This window comes from Syngnathus leptorhynchus, chromosome 11, assembly GCF_054491065.1.
Source record: "Syngnathus leptorhynchus isolate UIUO chromosome 11, UIUO_Slep, whole genome shotgun sequence".
Lineage (NCBI taxonomy): Eukaryota > Metazoa > Chordata > Actinopteri > Syngnathiformes > Syngnathidae > Syngnathus > Syngnathus leptorhynchus.
This window is the reverse complement of record NC_141205.1, coordinates 12,653,116-12,680,358: the sequence shown is the minus strand read 5'-3', so window position 1 is coordinate 12,680,358 and position 27,243 is coordinate 12,653,116. Positions and strand designations below refer to the sequence as shown.

Below are 27,243 nucleotides of genomic sequence, written 5' to 3'. Positions count from 1 at the left end.
CTACAATTTCATCCAAATAAACACTGTTATAAAACAAATTTCATTCTCCCAATTGTCTTTATTTTTTAAATGACAAAATAACCAAATATAAGCCACTCAGGCAGATGTGAACAACTCTAAAAACACAAATTCTGCCTTTCATTCATATCTGAAGAGTCCGATAACATTGAACAAACTGTATGAAATACCTTCAATTGACATGAGTTTCAAATGATTTTCGCCTCATGAACATTTTAAACAGGAGTTATAAGTAATACATTGAACAAACTGTATGAAATACCTTCAATTGACATGAGTTTCAAATGATTTTCGCCTCATGAACATTTTAAACAGGAGTTATAAGTAATACATTGAACAAACTGTATGAAATACCTTCAATTGACATGAGTTTCAAATGATTTTCGCCTCATGAACATTTGACACAGGGTTCACGCAGCCGGTTCGCGCGTAGCCTTTTTACAAGGGGTTTATTTCCGCATTTGACCAAAGCTAGGCAACAATCTTGCAAATCAGAAACTAGAGTAGGTAAGTACCGAGACGCTTGTGACACCAGTGACGTGCACTCCAGCGTCAAGGTTCCACGGAGGCTCAAATGATTTGACGCATGACGTCAGAGATGTAGCCCATCTTTATTGTGCTGCACAACACTAACTGATGACATCACTTCCTGCACATTTGGATACAAAGATGGTACGAATGTTCTCATTTTTGCTCATCAGAAACTTGAGTAGGACAGAAAAGTACTGAGACAGACACCTGTGACATGAGCACTCGAGTGTCAAGTTTCCACGCAGGTCGCAACGGCAGCACACTTGCGATGGGTGAGTTCAGGGTCCCTAGGAGAAGGGAGTACTTGGCCAGCTCAGGCTGTCCAATATCCGTGACGAGAGACGTAACGGAACACGGCCAGATAGCCGGAGGCCGCTTTCACTCGGGGGAGCACCAGGTCGGAGGTGAAACGCTCCTTCGTGATGGGTCGCCTGCCCTGCGACGTCATCAGCTGGTTGATGAACCCCAGGGCGAAACCGTAGCAACAGGAGCCAAACTCCCTCTGCTCCTCAAACCTGCACGCACACGCACACGGACAGACAGACGTCAGCCACCCGAGCATAAAGAGCGGCACCGGGCAAAGGAGCGACGACGACCTCTCCGGCGTCCACTCATCCAGAGCGGCAAAGTGCTCCAGCCACGCGTCCCAGTTGGGGATGCAGTCGCCGGGGGCCACCAGAGGGACGGCGATGCTCTGCTCCCAGCCGTGGCGCTGGCGCTGAACACCCAACTCGCTATAACTCCACACTGTACCTGCACAAGCACGGGTTGGTTGAGCTCAGGTTGGAAGGGTGCGGTGGCCTTCCCAGCCTTCTCTGCTGGCCTTGACACCATAAAAAAGCTCCGGCCGCTCGCTATTCAAGCTATGCTTTGGGCTTGACTGTCACTCACCATAATACATCAACTAACTGACAGGTGTGAATTGACCCTGCACCCTTTCTGCTTTCACTCAAACAAGTGTTGCTTGCGTATTACCTTCAGAGTCGGAGATGCCCACATGAAGCTCACACTCACTTTCTTCACTGAACACACACACACAAAAGCGTAAGAAATGGACGTGCTTGCGAGGGAGGGAGGGCAACACTTCAAGTTTGGTCGTCGTCACTACTGCTTTTACCTGAGGCCGACGGCGCCGTACCGTGACGTAACCAGGAAGCAGCAGCCGGTGCGGTGTCCGTCCACAACGGGCGAGCGCAGACGAATCGGGGCCTCCGCCAGGGATAAGCTCGGCGCCCGGCCGCACTCGGGGCAGCGCAGGAACAGGCCCGCGTCGGCATCCGTGAAAACCGTCCGCCCGCAGTGGGAGTATCGCAGTAGGTCTCCCAGCTCCATGAACACGCACGCGTCCAGACTTCGGAGCAAGGCTGGGGGCGGGGCCAAAGCGCCAGGACGCTTCCTGGAAACACTGTGCCGTCTCATCTGTTTTCATGAGTGTGAAAGTAGCTACACACAGCATCTATGTATTGTGCAGCAAGCACATGCATGGACATTTCAAGCCTGCATCCTCCAACACACACACACACACATCCATGCGCTTGCTGCTGTTTTGAGGGGAGGGTTTATCGATGCCTCTCCACCAATGGCCGAGAATGGTGTCTGCTTTCCTCTGAAGGGCTTGGCACTTCAAGCCCAGCTCTGTCACAGTCACATGTTGTTGTGTCCTTGGGCAAGACACTTCACGCACCTTGCCTCCAGGTTGCCATTGTAAATGGGAAAATATTCTCAATTGGCTTACCTGGTAAAACATTGAGAGTGAAAAAAAAAAAGAAAGACAACAACCCCCATACACGTCGGAGCGGGAACCTTTCGGTTTGGAGTTACGTTCCTGCGTGGATTATGCTTCCTGTGTTTGTCACCATGAGAACAACACTTTTGTTCTTTGCAATGAATAATTTAATTCCATGACAGGATAGTGAGGTTCACACACACGTAACGTGTAACAATGCCCCCCCCCGCCCCCCCATGGACAAAGGAAATGATCCTCACACACGGTCCTGAACGCGAGCGCACGTGACGTGAAAGAAGGAGGCGCGTGCTACGAGCCGGAGGCGGGGGGCTTGCAGTAGTCGTCCACTGCCGTGATGGTAGCCTTGCAAAAGAAACAATCCTTGTTGTTCATCAGATGCTGATTGATGCAGGCCCTAAAAGCAACAAACAAGAAGGAGAAGGGCTCACAACTCCCAGCCTGCATTGTGTCCTGCTCTTGTCTGAGCTAATTATTACTATCTATGAACTGACTTGCAGGACTTGTGCGAGCAGGGCTGAAAGACGGCCGAAATGGAGTGTGCGTAGCAGATGGGGCAAAGGTCATCGTCGCTCGCAGGCTGGAAGAGATCAAAAGAGAAAAGGCGCACGTTTGCCATGTGCAGATCTTCAAACGGAGACTCTGTGTAGGTCCGAAAACCCGGCAAAATCAAAGTGGAGAACGCAATTGGACTGACGCTGGCAAAAGCAAAGCAGTCCAGTGCTCAAGGTGAAGCGAGTAGTCCAAGTGATGGACCTGGATAGCTCTTCCTCAAAGTGCCGTGTTCGTGATGAGTGATATGCCTAAAAGAATGGCCCGAGTGGCCTTGGCGACAGATGTGATTTGAATATGTTCTGCGGCTACGCTCTGGCAAATCGTTCGCCTGTTGAGATGAAGGCAGGTGAATCTTTATCTTTTGACAACCTCGTCCTATGGTGGAATCCAACCAAAAATGCCATTTAGCCAAAGGCAGGTGGACGTGCAAATGGACGGAGGCACAAACGAATGGATGGATGGACGAAGGACAACCTGCGCGCTGGTCGCTGCCTTCTGCGATTCCTTGGTGAGGAAGGCCAGCATGCTTTCCACTTTCAGCTTCTCGTCCTCGCTGACGTAGTCGCTGTCTGCCAAACAAAAGCAAAGCGAGCCGGCAGACTAGCAGAGGCGCGGCGGCGCGCGGGACTCACAAGCGTTGAGGGAGAAATGCTTGAGCTCCGAGGGGCCGGCCAGAGGAGGCGGAGCGACCGAGGGCGCCGGGACGGAGAAGGAAGAGGGTAGCGCGGGCGCCGTCCCCAGGCCCGCCTGCTCGCCGGCCTCGCTGAGAAGGTGCCGGATGGAGTGAAGCTGGAAGCACGGGTCCGATAGCAGCACGCAAGCCGCGCGACACGTCCTGGCACACGAGGCAACTCGTCAGCACCTGCCCCGCCCACGAGCTCACCGCCAACACACACGTGGGAGCCCCAGGCGCAGCAAATGGACACGGTCCTCGTTGCGCCCTAGCGATCCCATTACACGGCCCCCTGCCTGCCTGCACCCCACCTCCATTACGCGCTCCCACCATTTCCTGGCCCCCGTGCGGCACCTTTGCTTTGCCTTCCAAATCTTAAGCCAAGAACAAATCTGTGAGGCACAACCCCAAAGACAAACAAACAACTTGGCTGGCATTTAACCCCAATTCAACCCTAAAAAGCCACATATCCCTTTCACAACGTTTGCAGGCCATGTCTCGATTTCTTCATTTATGATTAGCAAGGATGCTCAGGCGGTTGGAAGACGTCAGAAGGGCTCACGCACACGATGCTAACACCTGGCTACTCATGCGAAAACGTGTACGCGGCCTGAGGTCCGGTGTGGGTGCAAAAGACAAGAAGGAAAAAAAAAGCAGCAGGAGGTGGGACTCACCTGTGCCGGTCGCCATCAACAAGAAGTCGAACAAGGATGCCAGTGACGGCCACCAAGATGGGGTAGTGGTCCACACTCTCCAGACCTCCAGGGAGCAAGGGCAACATGAGTACGTGCTCAGGTGGGCCCACCGGCTGGCCACCTACCTACCTGGCAGTCGCAAGTTGACTACGCGGTCAAAGAGGTTCTTCTCGGCTGTCACCCGATTCAACACCTGATTCAGCAGCTGTGGCGTACAGGGCAAGCGCGCGTCAGCACCTCGGCCAAAAGGCCACCGGGGGGGCTGGGGGGCGCAGAGCCAGCCCACCTGAGCCAGGCGGCGCAGCAGCAGCTCGGCAGACGGACGCAACCAGTCCAGGAAGATCTCCGGGACCAGCGTGACCGTCATCTCCAGCACCCTCAGCAGGCTGACGGACAGGTCAAAGCAGGTGGCGCACACCTGAAAGGCCACAAGACGCTCGGCGGACGCTTGCAATCCATCACCTCACTGTGCGTCATGAGCCAGCCGCAACCGCCAAAGGACCAATTGTGTCCAGGCCAGACACAACTGCACTTTGTTTGCAGCCCCACTCTACCTATTCTTAGCTTTGCCTCCTGCAGCCTGAGGTGCTGACTGTGCTAGGTGATGCCGACCTGCCTTTGCTCACTGAGGGCTTCTGTGGGGTGCAGCTGTGGGGTGCAGCTGTGGGGTGCAACTGTGGGGTGCACTTGTGGGGTGCAACTGTGGGGTGCAACTGTGGGGTGCAACTGTGGGGTGCAACTGTGGGGTGCAACTGTGGGGTGCAACTGTGGCCGCCCGAGCGCAGGCGCGGCTTTTCCACAGGTAACGCTGACCTTCAGCTGACGTGTGTCCACAAAATTCCTCTCGGGACGCTCAGCCGCCTGCTGTATCTGCGGCGAGGATGAGATGAATCAAAGAGGGCCGGCCATACGGAAGGTGGGCATGTCTTTACGTTACCTCCTGAATCATGCCGATGAACTCGGAGAAGGCCCAGTTGAGCTGATTGAGGACGCTGTTGAGGAAGGAGGCGGCCATGTCTTTGTCGGTGCTCAGTAGCCGGGCCATGTGTCTCTGGAGCAGCAGCGACGGACACGGCTCTGGGGACGGATTGCAGCTCACAGGTCACGTAACGGCAAATGACACAAAAGCAAGAAAAGCCACCGCCAGACCGACTGCTGGCCCCAATCCGGTGGTCCCCCCCCCCCCCCCGACCGAGCCTTCCTTCCGCGCATCCTCGGTGGGGATGGCGAATGACCGTGCCAGAGGAAGAAAGACATACATTTCAAGGTAGAAACTAAACTCGAGGAGGATTTTGACTCGAAAAAATGAAGGATAAAAGGGAGGCTGGAAAAATCATTGGGGAAATGGAAATCAATAACGGGAGAAGCTCGCAACTTAACTGCACGAATGAAGGCTAACTCATTTCAAGACATCAAAGAGAAGTTATGGTGTCAACTCGCAATGGTCAAATCCCCCCCCCCCTCCATGGGCATGCAAAAAAGACAAAACGACGACAAAAGACGCGTGAGCATGCAGGCCGGGAAGATGCTCGCTGACGTCACACGACTCAATCAGAGACCAATCAACCAAGGTGCCAACCGAGGTGGCAAACACATGCCATTTCGACCAAGGATGTGACGGACGGACGGCCGAGTGACAAGGCGGGGGCAACCTACTCTGGAGGCTGGGCAGGTTGGCGTCCTCGGGTTTGGTCTTGAGGAGGTGCGGCAGGCGTGTGTACCTGTAGCCAAAACCGCAGCCCTGCAACGCACCCAATGGCAGGCAAAAAATAAATAAAACCATTCTGCAAGGAAGGAAGCAAATGTGCGGCTGGCTCACCCGCCACAGCCGGACCAGGATCCAGTTGGTCTGCGCCCAGGGTCTCTGCTCGTAGGGGGCCAGCAGGTTCCTCATCATGGCCACGCGTCTGAAAGCACAAGCGCACGCTCAGCAGCCAGCCCATGGCTGTCTGATGCGGGAGCCACTCACTGGTCCTCGGGGATCCTCTCCACCGCCCTGAGGGACTGCGGGTAGCAGACGTAGCTGGCCAGCGCCTGCATTAGTGAGTCTTTGATGTCTAAGAGATAAAAGCGCCGCCACAGGCCAGTGACACTTTGATTTTTGGCCCGCTGTACTGCCTTGGTCAAAGAAGCGGCACCACGCAAATACTGAGCAGGTTAACGGTGGCAAAAACGCTGCGACAAGTGGCACAAAGTCAACAAACGCTGGCCAAAAAATGGTGTGTGTGTGTGTATGTGTGTGCGCACACCTGTTCCGACGATGCGCGGATCCGCAAAGTGTTTGGCTAGAATGGCCGCCAGCTGGGTCAGTGTTTCTTCGTAGCCTACAGGGACGACGACAAAGTCAGGTTGGCAGGCAACAGACTCACTCACAATGGGCTAGCAGGAGTGCGGCCGCTGGCAACCATCTTGCATTGCCACCCACTAACTTGAGTTGGTTCATTTTTCTTTTCACCTTGTAAAGGCACGGGCGTGGGCGGCACGGCACGGCACGGCACGCCTCATAGCAATACGCATTATGTGCATATTGGCCGGGTTTTCCAATCCTTCTCTGATGATAAAGGGAAGTGAGGGCCACAAATTTAGCCAGCCGACCTGCATCCGTGGCCCTACCGAGACGGCGGATGCACACTCAGCGAGGGCGGCAAGGCAAGAAAAGTGTCAGGGGCGCACACGCGTAGCGTAGCACGTTGTCGGCGTTGGGGCCCAGCTCACCCGGCAGCTGCTCCATGCCGCCGGCGGGAGCAAAGTAGTTCTTGAGTGCATTGTAGGCGTACATGGCCACGTGAAGGTAGAACTCGGGGACAAAGGCGAAAAGCGAGCCCGTACGGTCGGCGTGCTCAATGGTGCCTATGCACACGCGCAGCAGCCAGTACACGTCCAACATCTTCTCCTGCGCGCACAATGGTGGGCGGTGATGAGGCCTGCCCTCCCGTGCGCTTGCTTGGCCAGGCATGCTGTGCGCAGGTGCCGCCCCACCTTGGAGTACGTGGTGGCGTTGATCCAGGCCAGTCTCCTACTGAGGTGATTCAACTTCTCTGCAAAGACCTTCTGACTCTTGCCGAGTTCCTCCAAGATGTCCGGCCTCTGCGGGGGCAAGCCACAGCACACGTGGAGACACACACATGAAGGCTCCCTAACCCATCATTCCACTTACTCCGGGCGGACATCGGGCCATCTTCTCGTCCGTGTCCTTGAGGCCCGCCGCGTACTCGCGAACGTCGTCAGCCACCGCCACCATCTGCGCAAAGGCCGCGAGCACCAGTCGATCGTGGATGCAAACGGAAAAAAAATAAAAAAGACGGCACCTTCCCCAGTTGCTGATGCACGCTGAGGTTGTACATCATGACGATCCCGTCGGTGAGCTCCAGAAGCGATTTGTCGGCTACGGGCTGTTGCGGCCAGCCCACGGGTCTGCCCAGCAGCAGGCCGTCATCGCCGCCGTGGCTACCTTCAACTTTAGAGACCAAGAGAGAGCGGCGGAAAGGATGACAAGGAAAGGGACAAGGTGTTTGTGCTGTTTTTTTCCTACAACAAAGATGGCAAAGCCCAGGCTGACTTACTGTCCTCCTCGGTGCGCCGCTCCATGGTGAAGGCCCGCACTTTGACCTTGTCAGGCTGGTCGAGGGGTTGCCTGGGGGTCACGAGGCCGACGGCGGCACCGAGGAAGCGGTTGGCGCGGCCCGGGGTGGGCGAGCTCAGCCAGCCGGGCCGAGCCGGGGTGCTGCCCCCCGGCCTCTGGGAAAAAAAATGACACCTTGCCCACAATGTACCGTACGCGTCACATCTACCTTAGGAAATGTGATTGACGACAAAAGAGGAACTTGTTAACATGCCACGGAACGCCATGCACCTAGACCGGCTCAGGAAGTGGCCAAGACAAAAGGAAAGAAAAGACTCGCTCGGGACTTTTATATTCTCAAGCGAGAAAATGTCGAGCCTTGGGAAGTAGGTTTCACTGCACTGACTTTGCAAGTCCTTCTTGAGAGCAGACCCGTTCATCTTTCGCGTTTCATCCAGGTCAGATATTTGCTGCTCTTTTTTTTAACTAACTCTCAACGCCAAGCCAATCCTTCTTATGTGCTCGTGCTTTGTTGTTGTTTTTTTAAACACCAAATAATGCCAAATAAACAAGGAACAGCAGTTAGGGAAGGATTGTCTGCGTACACACCTCTGATTAGTCGAGCAGCATATGGAATGTAATAGAACAAAAGAATGGAAAAAAGGAAGCCGGTCATGCCCCGAAGCTAACGCTAGCCATGGCACATGGGCAGGTCACGCTTGACACAGACCCTGGCCAACTTTGTCGCCAAGCTCAAGTCACCCGCTAAACTCACGTCGCCCGCCAAGCTCACATCACCTGCCAAGCTCACGTCACCCGCGTGCCCATCGTGACGCCCTGACTCAGAGAGGCAACTTAAAAAGCGCACAACGGCAAATTGCCTCGTCTGTCTGCCGCATCCAATTTGGAAAATAAGGACCGATGAGCCAAGACCAACCTGCGCGGCGCCGGTCTCCTCATTCTCGTCCAAGTCGTCCACGGACGCCGCTTGGATCTCGGCGGGGTCGACGATGACATTGGCCTGAATGGCCAGGTCGTCTGCGGGGGCACAAGGTGGGCAACGCCTTTGACATGAGCTCGTCAGCCAGCCAGCCAGCCAGCCAGCCAGCCAGCGGTGGCCAAGGGTTGGCAGGCAGTCCAGCCTTCTGCGCTGCACTGACCTTTGAGCGTCTTCTTGAGATGTGACAGCAGCCCACCCAGTCGCTGCAGGTCAAAGTAGTCCACCTTGCCGTTGTAAAAGAGCTGCGGCGGCACAAACGCCGCTAGAGACGCACGTCGACCGGCGGGCGAGGAAAACAACAAGGAGCCACAGGTTACGTGACACTGACACGCTGCCGTCCAAAGTATCAAATGAGCTGAAACATTTCTCGGCCATCATTGCACTGGCTAATTCCAAAATGAAACCATGTCAAGACTTTTGCTGGGATGACGTCAATGAGCCTTGCAGCCCACTTGCAAGCGACATCCTGTGATTGGCAACATAGCAGTTCCCACAAAGCCCTAGCCCACTTCACTTCACTTCACTTGTGGTTGAGATCAAAGAACCACTGAAGTGATTGACAAGTGAAACCAAATGAACTCAGTACAACCCTTCCTTCCCCACTTTGAGGTTTGCGCACTGCCTCTTTTCCTGTTACAAAGGTCATTTTGGTGGTGCCGACATTTGCTGACAGAAACAAAAGACGGCTTCAGCAGCCGCATCTGCAGCTGCGTCTGCGGCAGGCTTTCCTACCTTCACTGGTGACGCTGCCCGAAATCTTCTTGCAGCTTTCATCCCAGCAGGTGCGCACGGCCGTGATCAGGCGGTGCAAGAAGCACAGCATGTACTCGGGCGGGCACAGGGCTGTGGGATGCTGCGGGCCCCGACACGCAGCGCTCACGTTATCTTTTCAAGCATTGGCAGGCAGCACCGCATTTTCTTTTTTTTTTTTCTTACAGCCTTTTCCAAATTGGAGCGGACCAGATGACAGAGAAATGACCCTTGCCTCCACAGTGACTAAGGTTAAGCCGTTTTTCAAAATCCCTCGAGTTCAATCCAGGCCATTAAGGCCATCTAAGAAATCATTCTTGTGTGTGTGGCAGGCAGCTATGAGCCAATGGACGCGTTAATTTAACGCCGGCCAATCGGCCGCCGCGTGCTTTCCAAACCCCCATTTTTCCTCCATTTTGAAACGAGGCGAAAGCAAAGCCGGCTGCTGAGCGCTTGCTCTTTCTTACCCCTCTGTTGCTGGCGTTCTCTTGCAGGAACCTCCGGAACTTGTTGAGGAAAATGTAACGCGAGGCTTCGCCCTGAGCAAAGTCACAAAAGACACGTTGTATGTTGTGAAAACTATGATTTTTCCGGAGCCCAAAAACTTACCGTGCTTTTGTCTTTGTTGTTGAGAAGCAGCCGGAGGATCTGCACTTGCAGCTCTTCCACCACTAGAGGGAGACAACAAGCCATTTTATTTATTGATGGCGCACGGTCTCGGGGCGGGTTTGGTGTTGCCAAATGGTGAGCGGGAGCCCTGCGGCTTGGCTCGGCTCGCCCCTAGCAGTGCCCGCAGATGAACAGCTTCCGTCAAGTATTTTGGAAGCCGTGCATTGCGCATTTGGGCCTGCCCCGCAGAGGAGGTTGTGTGTGTGGTGCCAATGGACTTGCGCCGGTTGGTTTAGCGTGTTCCACCTTCGATTCTTTTTTTCAGCCGCTGACACCCTCGCTCGTAAGCTCGCCGCCGCAGACGCTCGTCAGAACTCTCGTCTTTGGGCTGGTGCTCGTCCTTTCCCTGACGTGCAAGGGGATAGATAACCAGGCTCAGGCGAGCAGGGGTACGCGGGTACACGGGGGTGGAGATGCGCGCACCTCCTTGTCAAAGTGCGTGGGCCACCAGGTGGTGGGGATCAGCTCCTCCAGCCCCGCTTCCTTCACCCGCAGCGGAGTCTTGATATAAAAGAACACCACCGAACGCAGCACGTCAAACGTGCGCTCCTGTTAAGGAACGTGCACCGAGCGAGCGTGCTAGGACGTTGGCCACCATGTGGACCCGCAAGGATATAAGACGTTGTTGAGCAGGTACTTCCTGGACTTCTCGTGACGCAGGATGGCTGTCGTTAAACGAAGGTAGTGGATCTGAAAGGACATACAAAAGCTCAATCACACATGACCTAGAGAGCAAGAAATCGGGCACAAAAGACCACAAACGAAAACGGGCTGATAAAAGCCAGCGCAGGAACAGCATCAAGACGACCTACGAGGGGCACTGGGTACCTGGAAGCCGAGGTCAGGGATGATGGGGGAGAAGCGGTAGGCCCTCAGCAGCGACATCATCAGCTGCTTCAGACACTCGTTCACCTCGTAGTCCTGCGGGCAGGCGAGCGAGCGAGCAAAGGAGGGAGGGAGGGAGGGAGGCAGTTACAGCGAGCGGCGGGGCGGGCGAGGCAGCCGAGGCGGTCACGGCGCGCGCTGCACGAGGAGGGCGCACTTACCTCCATGAGGAGCCAGAAGAGGTCGAGGAGCTGCTGGATGAGTGGATGCTCGTCCACGGAACCGCCGCCCTCCAGGATCCCCAGCAAGAAGTTCATCAGCACATCCTCCACCAGGTAGACTTGGCACTAGGCACGGTGGCACGTTTACGATCGATGCAGCTGCTGAAGCCACCGAGGCCGGGGAAGATGCACTGGCTCACCATCAGTGGAGCAAAATACTTGAAGATGTGCGCCATCGTGATCAGGACCGTTGCCTCGCCGTTGAGCCTCCACATGGAGCAATCCGCCTCGGCCACGCGCTCCTCCTGCGACACACAAGCAGATACACGGCGGGAGTGCCCAACGCTGTCCTGGCCCGTGACTGTGATGGTGTGGTATGGTAAACGACCTGCACTTGGATGCGCGTGCACAGGACGTTCTTGACAAAGCCCAGGAGCTTGTGAGCCTTGAGAAGATCGGCAGCGGGCGGGTCCTGCAAGGGCAGGTAGCCTTCGCACGGGTACGTGAGCGCCGGCCGGCGTGTCAAGGACAAATCCAGCGAGACAAGGCAAGCAGGCCAAGCGGGCAGACAAAAGATGGCGACAGGATATCTGAGCGGCCGGCTGCCAAAGTTGAAGGCCACCGACTCCTTAAAGGACAGGCTGATGGCCGGGAAGTAGGCCACGCCGGGGCCCGTCTTGATGTCGGCGAAGGCCATACCCAGCGACTGGCCGTTCCTGGGCACACACTGACGCGTTAGGGCCCGCTTTGAGCGCAAGTCGGAAAGCAACTTGGCAATGTGTTACAAGAGCATTGACCCTCGAGGGCAACAAGCACCACTGCAGAACGGGCGGCCCGAGAACACCGCAAATTGTCGAGGGGCGCATCCGGCATCTACAACTTACAGGCAGAAGGCAATGCTGGCGTCGTCCAGGTCTATCAGACAGCTGACAATGTCCCCCGACGCCCATGACTAAAGACAAAAAGGCGGCGTCATCGCCAACACCGGCGGCAGCGCCAGACGACGATGGCTCACCTTGCCGTAGTTGGTGGTGACCACGTTCCACTTGCGCACTCGATTCCCGTCATAGGCGTACGAGTCGGGCGTGTCGCCGACGCCCTCCTGGCGTTAGCGGGAGGCCGTTAGCGAGCGGCCGTTAGCGAGCGGCGGCGGCGGCGAGAGCTCACCTCCTGGTTGAAGCGGCAGTTGAGCGTGCACCAGCCGATCTGCATCAGACCCTGCGACGAGATCAGCACCTCGTACGCCCACTTGCCTGTGTGCAAAGGGTCGAGGGTCAAAGGAAAGGCCTCGCCCTACTTTGGGGTTTGACGAGAGCTTCAAAGCGGCTTTTGGCCCACGCATGCTCACCTTTGTAAACGCAGGTGGTGGCCCGGATGGAGCTGAAGTTGCTGTGGCCAATCACCTGAAGGGGGCAAAGGTCAAGGCGGGCGGCGACTTGCCAAACGGGGAGGCGCCCTACCTACCCCCAGCAGGTCGTCGTCCACAAAGAGGAGGCCCTCGAAGCCGCCGGTGTGATCCAGGACCACCGGCTGGGGACCCAGACGACCTTCCGGCTCACGGTCTGGTGCACACGTACCCGAGGCGCTGTTGTCAGCCGTCTCGCCTTCGCACAACGTTTGCAGACGAGTGTCCAAATCCTGGAAGGTCAAAGGCTTCCTGAACACCAGGGGGAGTAGGCGAGTTGTGCGGGCCACGCCGCCAAAGGGAAGAAGACCAATAACCATCATCAGCAACTCGAAGAACATTTCACATTTGGAGAGGCCCGCATAGCCGACACGCGGCCCATACAAGCGGCCGAAATGAGTTTGTTCCGCAGGGTGTCCGAGCTCTCCCATAGAGATAAGGTGAGAAGCTCGGTCATCCGGGAGTGACTCGGAGTAGACAGATGGACAGACAACCTGAGGGAGGGCAGAACGGCGGCCTCGTCGGCAGAAGGGAAGACGTGATGCAAATAGTCGCTCAGCAGCCTCTCGTTGACGATACCTGAGGAGAGCCAGAGAGAGAGCGACTGAGTGTGCCACAAGGTCGATTTTTGCCGTACAGGCCAGTTGAATTGATCACACCGCCGCCATTGCCACTGAAATCAACTTTTTATCTGTCTTGGAGTCGCTCGCACCTGTCGCCTTCAGACGAGCCACAGCGCTAAGACTCGGCGCTTCCGTGGCATTTTCCGGTCTTGTGCACGACCGACAGAACGTGGCACCATTTGTGAAAATGGCTGCTTGGGTTTGCAAAATCGGCGGAAAGCGTTACCAGCAGACTCGGCTTTGTCTGTGTCCGAGGCCAGCCTGTAGTCGCGACGGCTCAGCGCCATGCCACCGCTGCCTTTGTAGCTCATGGTGCCCGCCGGGAAGTCGGCCAAATCGCTGCAGAGCAGACACACACAAATGAGAACAAAAAATGACCACAGACACAATCGGCATCCTGAAGGCTGCGAGTCACGAGAGCGAGACTGTTCCATCGTGCGGCCGATCCGACGACAGAAGAGCAAGAATCACCACAGAGACAAAATTGACGCCGGGGCGGAACGGACCACTCTGCGACTCGCTCAATCGGACGGACATCTCGGGAGCCTCTATTTTCCATCCAGGTCAGCTTCGCCGTGTTGCCAAAGCCGTGAGACTACAGCAAAGCAAGACGCGAGCAACTGGTGCCCCGTACAGTATGCGGCTGGCCATTTGTCATTTTTAGCCGTCCGTCTTTGTAGCCAACGTGAAGCAAGCCAAGACACTTTCTTAATGGGAGTGGGAGGGTCCCCGACTGTGACAATTTCTTGCTTTTACTCCCGGCAACTTGGCCCACACAGCTCCCATTCCAACTGGAGCTGAAGTCATGACAAGACCCCCACCCCCAAGGGTATCAAGTCACTCTCAAAGCAGCACCGCCACTGAGCAGTTAAATTTAGAAAAACACTCACAAACTGCTTTGGAGCGGAAAAGGCAGCTAGCGTTAAGAAAGCGCCCGTTCACCTGCCGGCTTGCCTGCCGGGTTGCCTGCCGGGTTGCCTGCCGGGTTGCCTGCCGGGTTGCCTGCCGGGTTGCCTGCCGGGTTGCCTGCCGGGTTGCCTGCCGGGTTGCCTGCCTGCCTGATCACTCGCCCGCCCGCTTAGCAGTGCATTCAATGAGTCTGAGAATTGCATTTCACGTGGACAAGTTTGCAAAGTTAACGCTAACGCGTGATCTTGGGATATTAGAAAAGTCGTACACTCTGTGCGAATAAATCGACGGCTTCCCTAATGTGAGTCTATGTATTCCAGGAATCTTTTGGTCAGAGATGTGCAAGAGTCAGCACTCGAGGTGCTGAGCCAATCCAGTAAATCCCAAAATTTGTGAAAATCCAAACCATATAATCAAGTCAAACCTGACCAAGCCTTCTTCTGACTGATACTGTTGCACAACGACAACAAAAGAATGAAGTGGTTTGTACTTAGGGCTGTTACTATCCAATGTTTATAGAAACGATTGTCTTGTCAATTCATTGGATAAATGACATACATATTTGGTACAGTGTCCAAAAAAACAAAACAACTATAAGGCATTTGCTGCTCGCCTCAAAACTTCTTTGTACCTAATCTATTGGCCTTTCTTCTGTTATTGCCAGTTGGTAGACCGGCTGGCTCATCAGCTCATGACTGCCACTATCTAGGGCTCCACTCAAATTTTACTTACAGGTCAAGACAAAACATGGTCGTATTTGGAAAGGCTCACAAGTCAAGACACTCGTATCTCGAGGCACCACTTTAATGGTAGACTTATGTGTGAGTAATACGCCTTCTCGTGTATAATGTGTGTGAAGTGTAGGCTTGACGCTCCAAGTCTCGCAGAAATGTTCGACTCTCTTCCCAAATGTCTTACGATGATGATTACAAGCCTCCTGGTGAAGAAAGAAGCGGGTTGTCAGGTGGAGTGACGACGTCACTCCGTCATGGGGGTTTCAGCCTGTGTGGCAGGCAGCATTAGGTGAGCCGCCGAGCGTTTCCAAAACATTCCTTCGTGCAAAAGAGAACACCAAAGGCCACAAAAGTGATGGCAAACGAAACGAGCAGAAGTGGCAATGGCTCGGCCATGCTAGCAGATCGCTGGCTGAGCTAGCTATCTAGCTAGCAAGCTAACATGACGAAACACGAACATAGTAAAACAAAAACAAAACTATCATCACACTTTTACCAGTTTTGTCCCGCTTCAGTGATTGTTCCACTCCGCTCGTCCTTGCGCGGGGTGTTGTTGTGGCCTCTGCGTGATTGAAATCCCAAGCGAAGAATGTGTGTGGACTTTCTTGAGGTTCCCGTCGCTCATTTCGACCACAACACATCAGTTTGTCTTGGCCACGCCTACCGCGCCACGGAGCCTCAGCTCAACCAGAAAGACTCCAAACTCGAAACTGTTTGGCAAGAGAACCTTCCTGTCATGAGTCATGACCCCACAAAAATCATACCAAAATTACGTTTTGAAGTTCATGTTAAAAGCGCTACGTTTCACAATGTGATGTTGGGTCACTCTACATTAGGGTGACCAGATTTGGGTTTCGAAAAACAGGGGGCGTGATCATTGTTGAGGGGGCAGGGTCATTTTGAGGGGGCGGGGTCGTTTGGGATTTTTTTTTGGGGGGGGGGGGGGTGATCCATCCATCCATCCATTTTCTCTGCCGCTTTGTCCCCACGGGGGTCGCGGGCGTGCTGGAGCATATCCCAGCAGTCATCGGGCAGTAGTGCCTAAACTAGTTGCCAGCCAATCGCAGGGCACATAGAAACGAACAACCATCCGCATTCGAAACATAAATGACATGGTGTCTGGATAGCAATTTCACAAAACAACATATATACAATAACAAAAACATATTTTCAATAACAAAAACATATGTGTACACTGACATTTTTGAGTTTTATAGTGGTACACTAAGTAAAAAAAGACAAAAGAAATACGGCCATCGGTGCATTTGAAGAAAAAAAAAAGGGCTTTGTTTGCCACAGACACGGAAGTGCCTGAGTTGCACGTTAAGCTTCGTAAGGATCACAAACCTGGCAAAAAGCACGGGAACATTTTTGATTCAACTCCCCCATGAACGTGCATTTTCATTTCGGCATTGCTTGTACACGTTCGGTGTAGACTGGCCGGCCCACCCTACTTTGTGAAACCTGGAATTGAGTGAAATGGAACGGAGTGGCGGGCGGCAATTTCAGTGACAATGTACTTACTGTACATGTATTATTAAAAAAAGAAATAATTAAAAGTCCCAATGATCATCGTCACATACACACATCTGGGTGTGGTGAAATCTGTCCTCTGCATTTAAGCCATCTCCGTGTGATTTGGATCCATCCCCTGCCCTGGGGGAGAGAGAGAGAGAGGGGAGCAGTGAGCAGCAGCGGTGCCGCGCTCGGGAATCATTTTGGTGATCTGACCCCCAATTCCGCCGATTACCGGTGCTGACGATCATGCAATAGCCCTTTCAAATTTTAAAAGCGTGTCCCTCGAAAGGCTTACGCAATTAGTTAGCGCGGCTAAACAAACAACATGTTTACTCGACCCGCTTCCAGCCAAACTATTTAAAGAATGATTTCAAATCTTAGGACCGTCCGTCTTAAATATAATTCATCTGTCTGTCTCCTCTGGCCTTTAAAGCTGCTCTCATTAAACCGCTGCTTAAGCGACCAAATCTTGAGCCGGACTGTCTCAGTAATTATAGGCCAGTTTCAAATCTCCCATTCATAGCAAAACTTCTTGAAAAAGTAGTAGCGCAGCAGCTTATTGATTACATGGTCGCTAATAATCGATTTGAATCTTTTCAGTCTGGTTTTAGAGCTAATCATTCCACTGAGACGGCACTTGCTAAAGTGACTAATGATCTCCTCATAGCTTTAAGTGTTTGAATGGATCTTAGAGCTGCCTTCGACACTGTAGACTTTGATATTTTATTAGAGCGTCTTAAAGGTTGTGTTGGTATTTCAGGGTCAGCGCTACGCTGGTTTCACTCATATCTATCAGACAGGACACACCGAGTGGTCCATGGCAATACGTCCTCTGAGCTCTTTCTCTCTGACTTTGACTTTGAGTAAACCTGCCAGCGAGCAGGTTATGTTCACAGAGTAAGTTACCACAGTAACTGATCCAGAGTTTAAGTCACCTCTCTTTCGGGAACGGATATGAAGTGGGTGAAACAGCAACGTGTACATATTTTGTTAAATTAGACAAACTCATACTTTTCAGAATCAGAATCCGCTTCATTGGCCAAGTTTGTGCATGCCAAACAAGGAATTTGACTCCAGTTAATCTCAGCCTCCGTACAACATTCGAGTGACTAACAACATTGAACATTTAAGTGGAAAGAACACTCGTTTCCGGTGTAACTTAGAGTTTTCACATAACGCGCTTTGTGTGTTCATGGTCTCCTTGGATATTGTGTTATAGATTTGATCATTCTAAAGTCCAGTTGTAACAAAGTGTTGGAAGGGAAATGTACTGCTTTGAGTTGTACTAAGTTCATTTTGTTTTCCTTTTCAATCACTTTTTTTGGTTCTTTTATCACAAAAACGTATTTTAGGTTGCATTACCTGACATGTTTCGCATGTACTTCCGCCTTCATGTATTGGTTTGGTCAAACATTGAGTCGATGCATTAACAATAAGTAGAGGGACTCTATTTGTTCGGAAATTTCATGAAGCTTCCTAGAAGAACTCAGCTTAGCCACCTTGCACTACTGTACATTACACAAGCTACAAGAACAAAAATGATGATAGAAATGTCTTTCAAAAATGAACAGAATGTGGGCAATCCCAAAACGTGTGGAACACGTGTTCGAGAGATCCATGACAAAAAAAGTGCAAGTAGTATGGATGCCTTTTTAAAACCTCTGCAAACAGTAAAAGTGGAATAAAACGAAGTAACAGCGACACCATGCGGTCGGTCCTCGACGTGGTCATGCAGCATGTGCGTGCGTGCCAACTTTGTATGTCCTGAAAACAGCTGCGTGCGGTTCGAGGCGTCTCCTGTCAGTTGACCCGGGGCGGTACAGGACAGACAGACAGACAGACAGACAGCAGGGGCGTGTTGCTGCTTACAGTTCTTTTAGGTAAACTGAATCTTTAGAATTAGTTCACTCAAAAGATTCGTTCAAAAACGAATCGTTCAACGAATCCCCCCACCCCACACACACATCACACACTGATTCGTTTACTCACAGATTCGTTCGTTGGTGAACGGGAAATGCAATTCATGACTCGTTCGTGAACGGGAAGTTACGTCATTTTCTTCTTCGTTTAGTTTTACGGCGAGGTGGCACCAGCTTCAATGGGCATTGCCGACACTTACTGGTTGAAGTCATATGAACTGAAAAAAGAACGGATCACTTTAGGAATTGATTCACTCGTTCACTGAAAAGATTCGTTATCTTGAACGAATCGTTCACTCACGAGCCAACACTAACTCTTGTGCTCGTGCTGCGGGTGAAAGGAAGCATGCTGAGGGTGACGACAGCGGCGGCGGCAGCGACGAGGCACACGTCATGGCGTGGGTGAGTTCGCTTGTCCTCAGCATAGACACTCAGGAAACAGCTCAAGTGACGGACAGACCAAATACCGTGAGTCACTCGGTCACCTCGGCAAGAAGTCATCCATCTAACGCTCATGCTTTCAAGGGCTCATGAGAGGTTGCTTAGATAAGCCCCGCCCACATTGTGGCGTCACGCAAAATGGCAGCCAACGTCTTTAAGTTGTTACCTTCGCAGTCTTTACTCAGCGCACGCACGCACGCACGCACGCACTCGTTTGTGTTCTTGGTCGTGTGAGTGTGCGTTGAGTCTCAGCGTGTGTACGTACCACCTGCACAAACACGCGGACTCTTTAGTTCATGTTCCACATTTCACTCACACAGGCAAAGGCGCGGGACAACTATGCTTAACGTCAGGAATTTCTCCACTTTCTGCATTCTTAATCCAAATCACAAGAAGCAAACAGTCGCTGGCTTTCCATTGCCCTCCCTCAGAATTGCGCAAAAGCAAATTGCCCTTTGGCGACCTTCAGCTGCGTTTGACGCAGGCAGGAGTTAATAAGTTAAACTTTACATGCCCCCCCCCCCCCTGGGGGGCACAAACGTGCACTTTTGCCCCAGGGTCAAATTTCTGAAATAAAAGCTGCGCTTCCATTTGGCTTTGTTTGCTCCCCCTTTGAGCTCATATGACAAATACAAAAGGAACAAATGACGGCGGCTCCAGCAATGGGGGAAAGAAATACTATTAACAGTCATGTCATGAAATCAATGAGTCGGCTCCTTTGGCACTTGATGAGCGGCCCTGATCGCTTTCCTTGTGTTTTGGGCTGCATGTTCATGTGACAAAAACAACGAAATCAAATGGCCAACGAGAGGGGGGGGGCACGACGGGCGCCGTGGCTCGGTCCTGGCAAACTTTCATGACGAGGTGGCGCTCAAGCTGCAGTGCTGAGTGTGTTGTACTTTTAGTTTGAAAGGGTTGGCCCGTTGCGTCGGCAGCGTGTCGGTGAGGAACGAGCCGGTGCTGGACTTCAAACGAGGGAGTCCCGAAAGACGGCGGCTCCTGCAGGTCTGCTAGGTGCTTTGCGCTGGCGGCCGGCCACACCGGGCCAATGTGACGGCTCTCCTTTTCTCTGTCAACATGAACGCGGCGCACTCAGGCGCTGGAGCAGCTCAAGTCCAGCACAGAGGAGATTCCTTGCGTGGTCGGGGATGAACCCGTTTGGACCGGCGACGTCCGATACCAACTGTGTGTGAGTCCGCGCCACCTTGTCGTGCGCGCGTCACCGGCTGAAATGCTTCCCGAAGCCTCACGTCTTTGCTCTTCTCTTTTCAAGCCCTTCAATCACGCGCACAAAGTCTCAAAGTTCTGCTACGCCGACAAGGTGACGATCGGCGCTGCTGCTTTTCAATCGGCAAATGACCACGTTTGAGAATCTTTGACATGAATCGGAGCATGCGTGCCTGCGCACGCAGGACCTTATCCACAAAGCCATCGCAGCGTCGGTGGCGGCACGCCACGAGTGGGACCTGAAACCCGTCCAGGACCGAGCGGCCGTCCTCTTCAAGGCGGCCGATGTCATCAGCGGAGCCAAACGAAGTGAAGTGCTGGCCAAGACCATGATTGGACAGGTAATGGCCTACCTCAGCTTGAGCCGTGGCCACTCGGATGCAAAGGACTAGCTCTCCGCCGGGCTCCCAGGGCAAAACGGTGATCCAGGCGGAGATCGACGCGGCCGCCGAACTCATCGATTTCTTGCGCTTCAACGCTAAACACGCCGTGGAGCTGGAGGCAGCGCAGCCGCTGAATGCCGAGGGCAGCACCAACACCGCCGTCTACCGCGGTCTGGAGGTACAGAGCAGGCACCTTTCCTCCCCCTTTCAGGCGGGACAGTCAGAACAACTTTTTTCCCCCATCAGGGCTTTGTGGCCGCCGTGGCGCCTTTCAACTTCACTGCCATTGGTGGGAATTTGGCGGCAACGCCGGCCGTGATGGTGAGTGAGCAAGACGGCGAAAGGTTTTACGGCACTTCAAACTGAGACGATGAGCTTTGAATCTCGGTGGAGAACTGGGAGGAGTTCTTCAACAGCATGCATGTGTGCGCAATGGCGTCCAGGGCAACGTGGTCTTGTGGAAGCCCAGTGACACGGCCATGTCAGCCAGCTACGCCGTCTACCGCATCCTGCGCGAGTGCGGCCTCCCACCCAACGTCATCCAGTTTCTGCCGGCCGACGGTCCCGTCTTTGGAGACGCCGTCACGTCTTCCGAGCACCTGGCGGGAATCAACTTCACCGGCAGTGTCCCGTAAGCACCTGCTTTGGATCTCGGGTCCAGTCGCCCTCTGTGTTGTGGAGAGTTTCTTCTGGTTTTGCCTTGTCTGTCCGACTGATCACGACCCAGAAAACAAAGCTCGTGCGACTCTGCCACTTTGCCGCAGGACCTTCAAGAGCCTGTGGAAGCAGGTGGCCCACAACCTGGACATGTTTCGGACCTTCCCCAGGCTGGCCGGAGGTGAGGACCGCCTCCGCCGGCCTGAACGGCAATCGATCTTCTTGCGCTCAGTCTCCCCCCCCCCCTCTCTCCCTCTTGTCAGAGTGCGGCGGAAAGAACTTCCACTTTGTGCACAATTCTGCGGACGTGCGCAGCGTGGTGAACGGCACACTGCGTTCAGCCTTTGAGTATGGTGGCCAGAAGTGTTCGGCCTGCTCCAGGATGTATGTGCCCGCCAGCTTGTGGCCCGATGTCAAGCGGCAGCTGCTTGACGCTCTCAAGCAAATTCGCGTAGGAGATGTCAGTTCCTCTTCTTGTCCTTCCCCTAAAGTGTAGTTGTTGTTCTTCCACTGCGGGTGTATGGCCAGTAAGTGGTCTGAAGGTGGTCGACGTAGAGAGCCTGCATGCACAGCTGCCAAAAAGAAAGCCCATCAATCAGTGGTCCCCGACCTTTTTTGCGCCACGGACCGGTTACGTGTCAGAAAGATTTTCATGGACCGGCCTTTATATAAATAATACATTTATAATAAATATATAAATACCATGAAATAAAATGATACGACTGGCATAAAAACAAGTAGGTATAAACGACATCAAAATCAAACTCACCATTACGTTGAATTAGTGGGCGCGCTGAGCTTGTTTCTCAGAAACGAGCCGCTCCCATCGAGGCGTAATCGAAGACGAGGACACCCGAAGTGGTTAAGGTTTAATGCTCTTTTAATGCAGGATGCTGTGTGCCAGGCTTGGTTCACAAGCTGACATTGACATCATGAAAGCCAACCGGGCCTTGTTCTTGTCTTTTAGCCAGTGGAAGACTTTGGCGCCTTCTTCTCCGCCGTTATCGACCACAAGGTGAGGCCTTTAGCGTGGCCGCGAGCCAGCACGCCGGTGCGCTGACGTCTTCCCCTGCGTCTTCCTTGGCAGTCGTTTAGCCGCATCAAGAAGTGTTTGGATGATGCCAAGTCGTCCCCAGAGCTGGAGGTCGTCGCCGGGGGCAACTGCGATGACTCCAAGGGCTACTTTGTGGAGCCCACCATCATCACCTCCAAAGACCCCGAACACCCGATCATGGCCCAGGTCCTTTCAATCTAACAAGTTTGAGGTTCTTTGTACTGCGGCTGCCAGTCATGACTATTTTCAAAACAAGTGGTTGTGAACGTCTCCTCCTTTGTCGTGTTTGTCTTGCAGGAGCTTTTTGGCCCGGTTTTGTCCGTGTACGTGTACCCGGACGACGACTACAAGCAGGTTCTGAGCCTAGTGGACCGCACGTCCCCTTATGCGCTCACCGGCGCCATCTTTGCACTGGACACGTAAGAGCCCGCCTCCCCGGAGGTTGGGCCAAAGACAGAGAGAGGCCCGTCGCCTTTTGACAGGCACTTTGGTGACCTTTTTTCAGGGCCGTGGTAGACGAGGCGTCCAAAATCCTGAGGCACGCCGCGGGAAATTTTTACATCAACGACAAGTCGACGGGCTCTGTTGTGGCGCAGCAGCCGTTTGGGGGCGCCAGAGCTTCAGGTCAGAACCAGGAGCGATACCTTGACACGGGGCCTCGTGAGATGCGAGCGCTCGCTCTCAACTCATTTCACAAGACAATAGGTCCCCAAAAGAGTTGTTTCGCGAGCCTCCCACTTGAAGTGTACCCTAAACAGTATGGATGCAGGTTCCCCCCTCCCTCTTTTTGTGATGACTTTCAAGTGTGAATTTACTCTTCCCTTTCCAGACAGGTTTATTTGATTGACTAGAGTGATTTGAGATGCAAGTGTGTTGAGTTACAGGCATGGTTGTGGAACAAAGTCAACTCTAACCCAAAGGCGGCACCAGTGTACACGCCAAAACAGCCACGCTAACGGCGCCATAGCACTTGCTTGTAACAAGTCTTGATCCCATCTTTCTTGATGCCATCTTTGTTTTTTGCCTTTGCCAGGCACAAACGACAAACCCGGCGGCCCTCACTATGTCCTCCGCTGGACTTCCCCGCAGGTGGTAAAGGAAACGCACGTCCCGCTCACACAGTGGAAGTACCCTTACATGGCCTGAGGGGAGCACCGTCGTTCAGTCGCAGGAAGCCCTCTAGACTGGCCCTGCCTGCCTGCCTGCCCGCCCACTTTGCACTGACAAACATGTGCAACTGACATGTCAACGCCAATGTGACGTCTTTTGTTTAACCCCCATCGACGCTTAAAGTTAAGCACAGAGAGTTACGCACGCACACACATGGAAATCATAACAAGGATCAACTGATAATTAAGGAATTGTAGGTGTTGAAGATCTGACATGTTTAACGTGTAGTTAACACTGACTGATTATTACAAATAAAAATCATGTGACAGATCATGTCAGCTATTCCTGCTTTTTATTAGCTCCACACAAACTAGGGTAGGTATATATATATATATATATATATATATATATACATACATACACAATTCATCAAACTGAAATATATTTTGAGCAAGTAACTCAACTTTTTACAAGACTAAAATTTAATCAATTTTATATATATATATATATATATATATATATATATATATATATATATATGTAATATGTCTTGTCACCGTGGGACAGTAGGAAACAAATTTTCGATCTCTTTATGTGTCTTGACGTGAAGAAATTGACAATAAAGCAGACTTGACTATTATTATTGTAAATCCCTAAAGCAAGTGTGTGCGTTGATGCGTAATGCGTTGATGAGCTTGTTGCTTTGTGTCCACGCAGCCAGCCAAACTGTTGACTGCTTTTTATTGATTAGCTGAGCAAACAACAGCAGGTCAGCCCACCAAGTGAGCGACCGCTCTTTACAAAAATACAACTGAAGCATTTGTGTTTAAAGTTCCCCGTTTGAGTCTCTTGTCCGAAAAAAATATCAGAGGTCTCAATGCTGTGGGGCCATCATCTCATTTTCCATTCATTGAAAAAAGACTTGAACTCTTCACAATAACAAATGACATGGAAACATGACCGCTCGCTCGCTCGCTCGCTCTGTGGATCTCACATGCAAATGAATGCATGACAGGAGCAGGACTTTGGAGCATGTGGCCAGTAGTCAGGTGATCGATCACTCTTTGGTTTTCAATCAAAACACAGCTCATAGGGCGGAGGGGAAAATAAACGGCAATACGTTGCCTTCCATTTGGCATCCAGGGTTCAGGCTCACCTGTCGGATGAAGATGGCGTGGCGTGGGCACTCTATTCGGGGTGGTGCCCGGTGATGCGGCAATATGCCCGATGCCGATGCTCGGGCTGCAGGCAGTAAGCCAGAGTGAGCTCCGCCTCCCGGCAACGCCGCAGGAAGCGGCCTCGGTCGCGCGCCAGCTGCTCCCACGGCCCCCGACGGTCCTCTTCGGCCGCGTCGGCACCCGACGCGATCAAGAACTCCTCTACCACGTTGCTAAAACGAACCTGAGCGACAACGACTCAGATGTGAATCAAAGGACATTAGGCGCAGGAAGTGCTATCCTGTGTGACAGCACAAGAGCAAACTCTGTGCAACGTTTGAAAACATCACGTTAGCTTAGCCATGGCGCAGGCGCAAACAGGAAGTGAGTTGGGTTGTCTCAGGATTCAGCAAGCTTGCGCCACAAAATAAAAGCCTGCCTACCTTTTTGGCCGGGGCAAAAGGTGGCACCGAGCCACCGGCCATCCTTGGGGGCAGAGCCGGTGCTTTCCTGGTGCTTAGCGGTGCCTGGAAGTTGAGCAAACTGTAGGGGTCGGAGGGGGTCATCGACGCCAGCAGGAGGAGGCTCTCTGCCTCATCCGCTTCGTCTGCCTCGCCACCGGAGTCGTCCCACGCGTCCTGATGGGAGGTGGGTGAGGCGGCGGTGGTGGTGGCAGGAACAGAGCAAGGCTCTGCGCAAGCCCTGTGAAGCCAAGCACTGACGTTTTGACCCTTGTACGGGTCGTTGCGGTGACACACCGACGCGAGCACGTCCGCCACGTCGCCAACTCCTCCGTCTTCGTCCGACGAGAGGTTAGACGAGCCCGAACTGTCGAAACCGTCATCTTGGGCGGAGTCTGCATCTGACTGGCTGTCGTCCTCGCCGCCGCCGCCGCCGCGCGGGCAGCCCATGATGAAGGCGATGCTGGTGTTACGGCATTGCGGCACTGCCATCCGGGTCAAGCGACCCACCTCCATCTTATCGGCCATCTGACCGGGGGAGTCCGTCCCGTCCGGCAGCTCCACGTGTGCTTCGCAGAGTGCCGCGGCCGATCGCCAGGCGTGACCGTCGTCGGCAGACGCGCGATGCTCCGTCGCCATCTGGAACGGTGGGCCTTCTTCAGCCGCGCGACCCGCGTCCATCTCCCCATCTGGGAGTCCGCCACCCGGCACGTCTGACAGCTCGACGCTGACCGAGAGGCACGCGTGACGCTTGAGGCCGTGTTCCTCCTCCAGGCTGTAGTAGCCATTGTCCCGGTCGCCGCCGTCGGGGGCACCTGCGTCGACCGACGCTTGCTGTTTGCGGACGACGCCTCCGGCGGTTTTGACCGACAGGTCGCCAGAGAGCAAAATGCGGCACTGCTCTTTTGTCAACTGTGAGCTTTGCAAGACACCAAAGTGCTTCTTGTGCACTGATCCCAGGTCAGACAGCGGGTTTTCCTCCCGAAAGCCACTCCACCGGCCCTTCGTCCCGTCCTTCTGCACGTCCGAAGCGAAGAAGACGGTCCCGGAAGGAGAAGCCTGGGGATTCCGGTCCGGCTCGAGCTCCAGTTGGCGCAGGGAATGCTCGCTGTCGCTGAGCCAGGGCGCGCAAAGCTCGTCCTGCTCTTGGGCCACATCTGTTCGGCCGGGCTGCCACTCCGGCTCAGTGCTTGCACCGCCTCCGCCGACAAGGCCCGGAAGATATTTGGAGACGAAAGACAGCGCGGGCCTTGACAGCACCGAGAGGAGGCCGAGCCACGGGCTGTCGTGAGCAGCGAGGCCGGCAGAGGAGCCGCGCAGGCCGGTCGCGGAGGCCAGGTTCCGCCCAGCCGGTAGTCCGCCCTCGCTGCTGACATTTTTCAACATATTTACTCCTCCTGCTTCAGTTGAGTTCTCAATCGCAAACGAGCAACACTTAAGAGTGGTCAGTTTCCAGAGGCTGAAAATGGAACAGCTGTGACGTCACACGGACAACTCGAGTCCACTTTTGTCCCCGCTTGCCACTAAAAAGTTTCCGCAATTGAAGCGCGTCCTGTCCAGAGACATTGTGCTTACTCGGATTGGCGAGAAAGCCAGCAAAAGTGAGGGAGGGCCGGTGGGCACCGGGACAAGGCGAACGTCAACCCGGTGGAGGTAGTCGGCGGCGGCGGCGGCGGCGGCGCTTTGGCCGCTCCGCTGCTCATTCGGTTAAGCTCTGCACAACAACGCGCTCGCAGGGGACTCGGGGTGAACACCGACGACCTGGCAAGACCCCATCCAAGCCATGCTGCACGCACGTCTCCGGACGCCGATGGGAGAGGGCCGTAAGCTCCCCCGGTCGGTTTGTCTTAATTTATCTGATCTTATTTGAGCTTAGCTTAGCTCAGCTAATCTTAGTTTCGCAGCTCGTCAATGGCCTAAAGTGGTTCCCCTGCAAAGGAATCCGCTGCCACGTCACAAAAAACGTCTTTCGGTGTCGTCTACGAGTCCAAAACTCCTTTTTGGCACATTAATGAGGACTTTGAGAGCAAAAACTTGGCCTCCAGCCACCTCGCTCTTTTCCGTCGTGTTTCCGTCCAAAAAAAAAGGAATCAGAAATGTCAAGGGAACGTCCGCCAGTGGCAAGCGTGCGTGCGTGTGTGTTGCAAGGGAGCGTCGCGGTGTTATTGGAGCCGAGCACCCCGCTCGCTGACACACATCCATACATCCATCCTGCTATTCGCTCATCTTCTCATCGTCTGCCGACCCGGACATTTTTTTAGGGCTCAAAAGTAGCAAATGTCCGGGAAAAAGAGGACGTCTGGTCACCCTAGCTTAACAGTAAACAAATGCCAAATCAATTCATTTGGAAAAACATGCAAGGTTTTCTCTTTTATTGCAAAGTTTTCTCTTTTGTCGCAAGA

At 53.5% G+C, this 27,243-nt stretch overlaps 4 protein-coding genes across 5 annotated transcripts; 1 reads left to right on the top strand and 3 right to left on the bottom strand.

Moving 5' to 3' along the window:
* Positions 1–20: 20 nt before the first annotated feature.
* mkrn2os.1 (MKRN2 opposite strand, tandem duplicate 1) lies at positions 21–2,125 on the bottom strand. The gene is made up of 4 exons (XM_085924616.1): positions 1,667–2,125; positions 1,525–1,571; positions 1,146–1,302; positions 21–1,064 (listed from the first exon to the last, which is right to left on the bottom strand). Exons 1-4 carry the CDS (start codon positions 1,966–1,968, stop codon positions 863–865), a joined length of 708 nt encoding a protein of 235 aa, XP_085780742.1. The 5' UTR covers positions 1,969–2,125; the 3' UTR covers positions 21–862.
* Positions 2,126–2,454: 329 nt separating this feature from the next.
* Positions 2,455–18,893, bottom strand: rnf123 (ring finger protein 123). Its single transcript, XM_085924605.1, has 42 exons — positions 18,653–18,893; positions 18,422–18,569; positions 16,502–16,570; positions 15,411–15,624; positions 13,498–13,610; positions 13,143–13,227; positions 12,708–12,900; positions 12,592–12,646; positions 12,411–12,496; positions 12,259–12,345; positions 12,128–12,195; positions 11,834–11,959; positions 11,632–11,746; positions 11,444–11,548; positions 11,244–11,369; positions 11,026–11,118; positions 10,814–10,887; positions 10,621–10,738; positions 10,444–10,543; positions 10,138–10,199; positions 9,996–10,067; positions 9,511–9,631; positions 8,939–9,040; positions 8,716–8,816; positions 7,780–7,954; positions 7,525–7,673; positions 7,374–7,457; positions 7,196–7,303; positions 6,932–7,109; positions 6,466–6,540; positions 6,186–6,273; positions 6,036–6,123; positions 5,873–5,957; positions 5,154–5,293; positions 5,030–5,086; positions 4,503–4,634; positions 4,346–4,421; positions 4,196–4,280; positions 3,481–3,683; positions 3,323–3,417; positions 2,788–2,873; positions 2,455–2,690 (listed from the first exon to the last, which is right to left on the bottom strand). The coding sequence occupies exons 5-42, from the start codon at positions 13,580–13,582 to the stop codon at positions 2,585–2,587; spliced, it is 3,984 nt and encodes a 1,327-aa protein (XP_085780731.1). The 5' UTR covers positions 13,583–13,610; positions 15,411–15,624; positions 16,502–16,570; positions 18,422–18,569; positions 18,653–18,893; the 3' UTR covers positions 2,455–2,584.
* On the top strand, positions 18,546–23,622 carry aldh4a1 (aldehyde dehydrogenase 4 family, member A1). Its single transcript, XM_085924606.1, has 15 exons — positions 18,546–18,753; positions 19,698–19,797; positions 19,889–19,981; positions 20,066–20,113; positions 20,205–20,360; positions 20,431–20,580; positions 20,649–20,723; positions 20,846–21,033; positions 21,167–21,240; positions 21,323–21,519; positions 22,027–22,074; positions 22,147–22,299; positions 22,411–22,532; positions 22,619–22,737; positions 23,147–23,622. The coding sequence occupies exons 1-15, from the start codon at positions 18,698–18,700 to the stop codon at positions 23,257–23,259; spliced, it is 1,692 nt and encodes a 563-aa protein (XP_085780732.1). The 5' UTR covers positions 18,546–18,697; the 3' UTR covers positions 23,260–23,622.
* ppp1r15b (protein phosphatase 1, regulatory subunit 15B) lies at positions 22,166–27,083 on the bottom strand. 2 transcript variants are annotated; one of them, XM_085924608.1, is made up of 3 exons: positions 25,103–27,083; positions 24,824–25,018; positions 22,166–24,624 (listed from the first exon to the last, which is right to left on the bottom strand). In XM_085924608.1, the coding sequence occupies exons 1-3, from the start codon at positions 26,225–26,227 to the stop codon at positions 24,412–24,414; spliced, it is 1,533 nt and encodes a 510-aa protein (XP_085780734.1). In that variant the 5' UTR covers positions 26,228–27,083; the 3' UTR covers positions 22,166–24,411. The 2 variants fall into 2 exon arrangements, with proteins under 2 accessions (XP_085780734.1, XP_085780733.1); XM_085924607.1 differs by having other exon boundaries at positions 24,824–27,081.
* Positions 27,084–27,243: the final 160 nt, after the last annotated feature.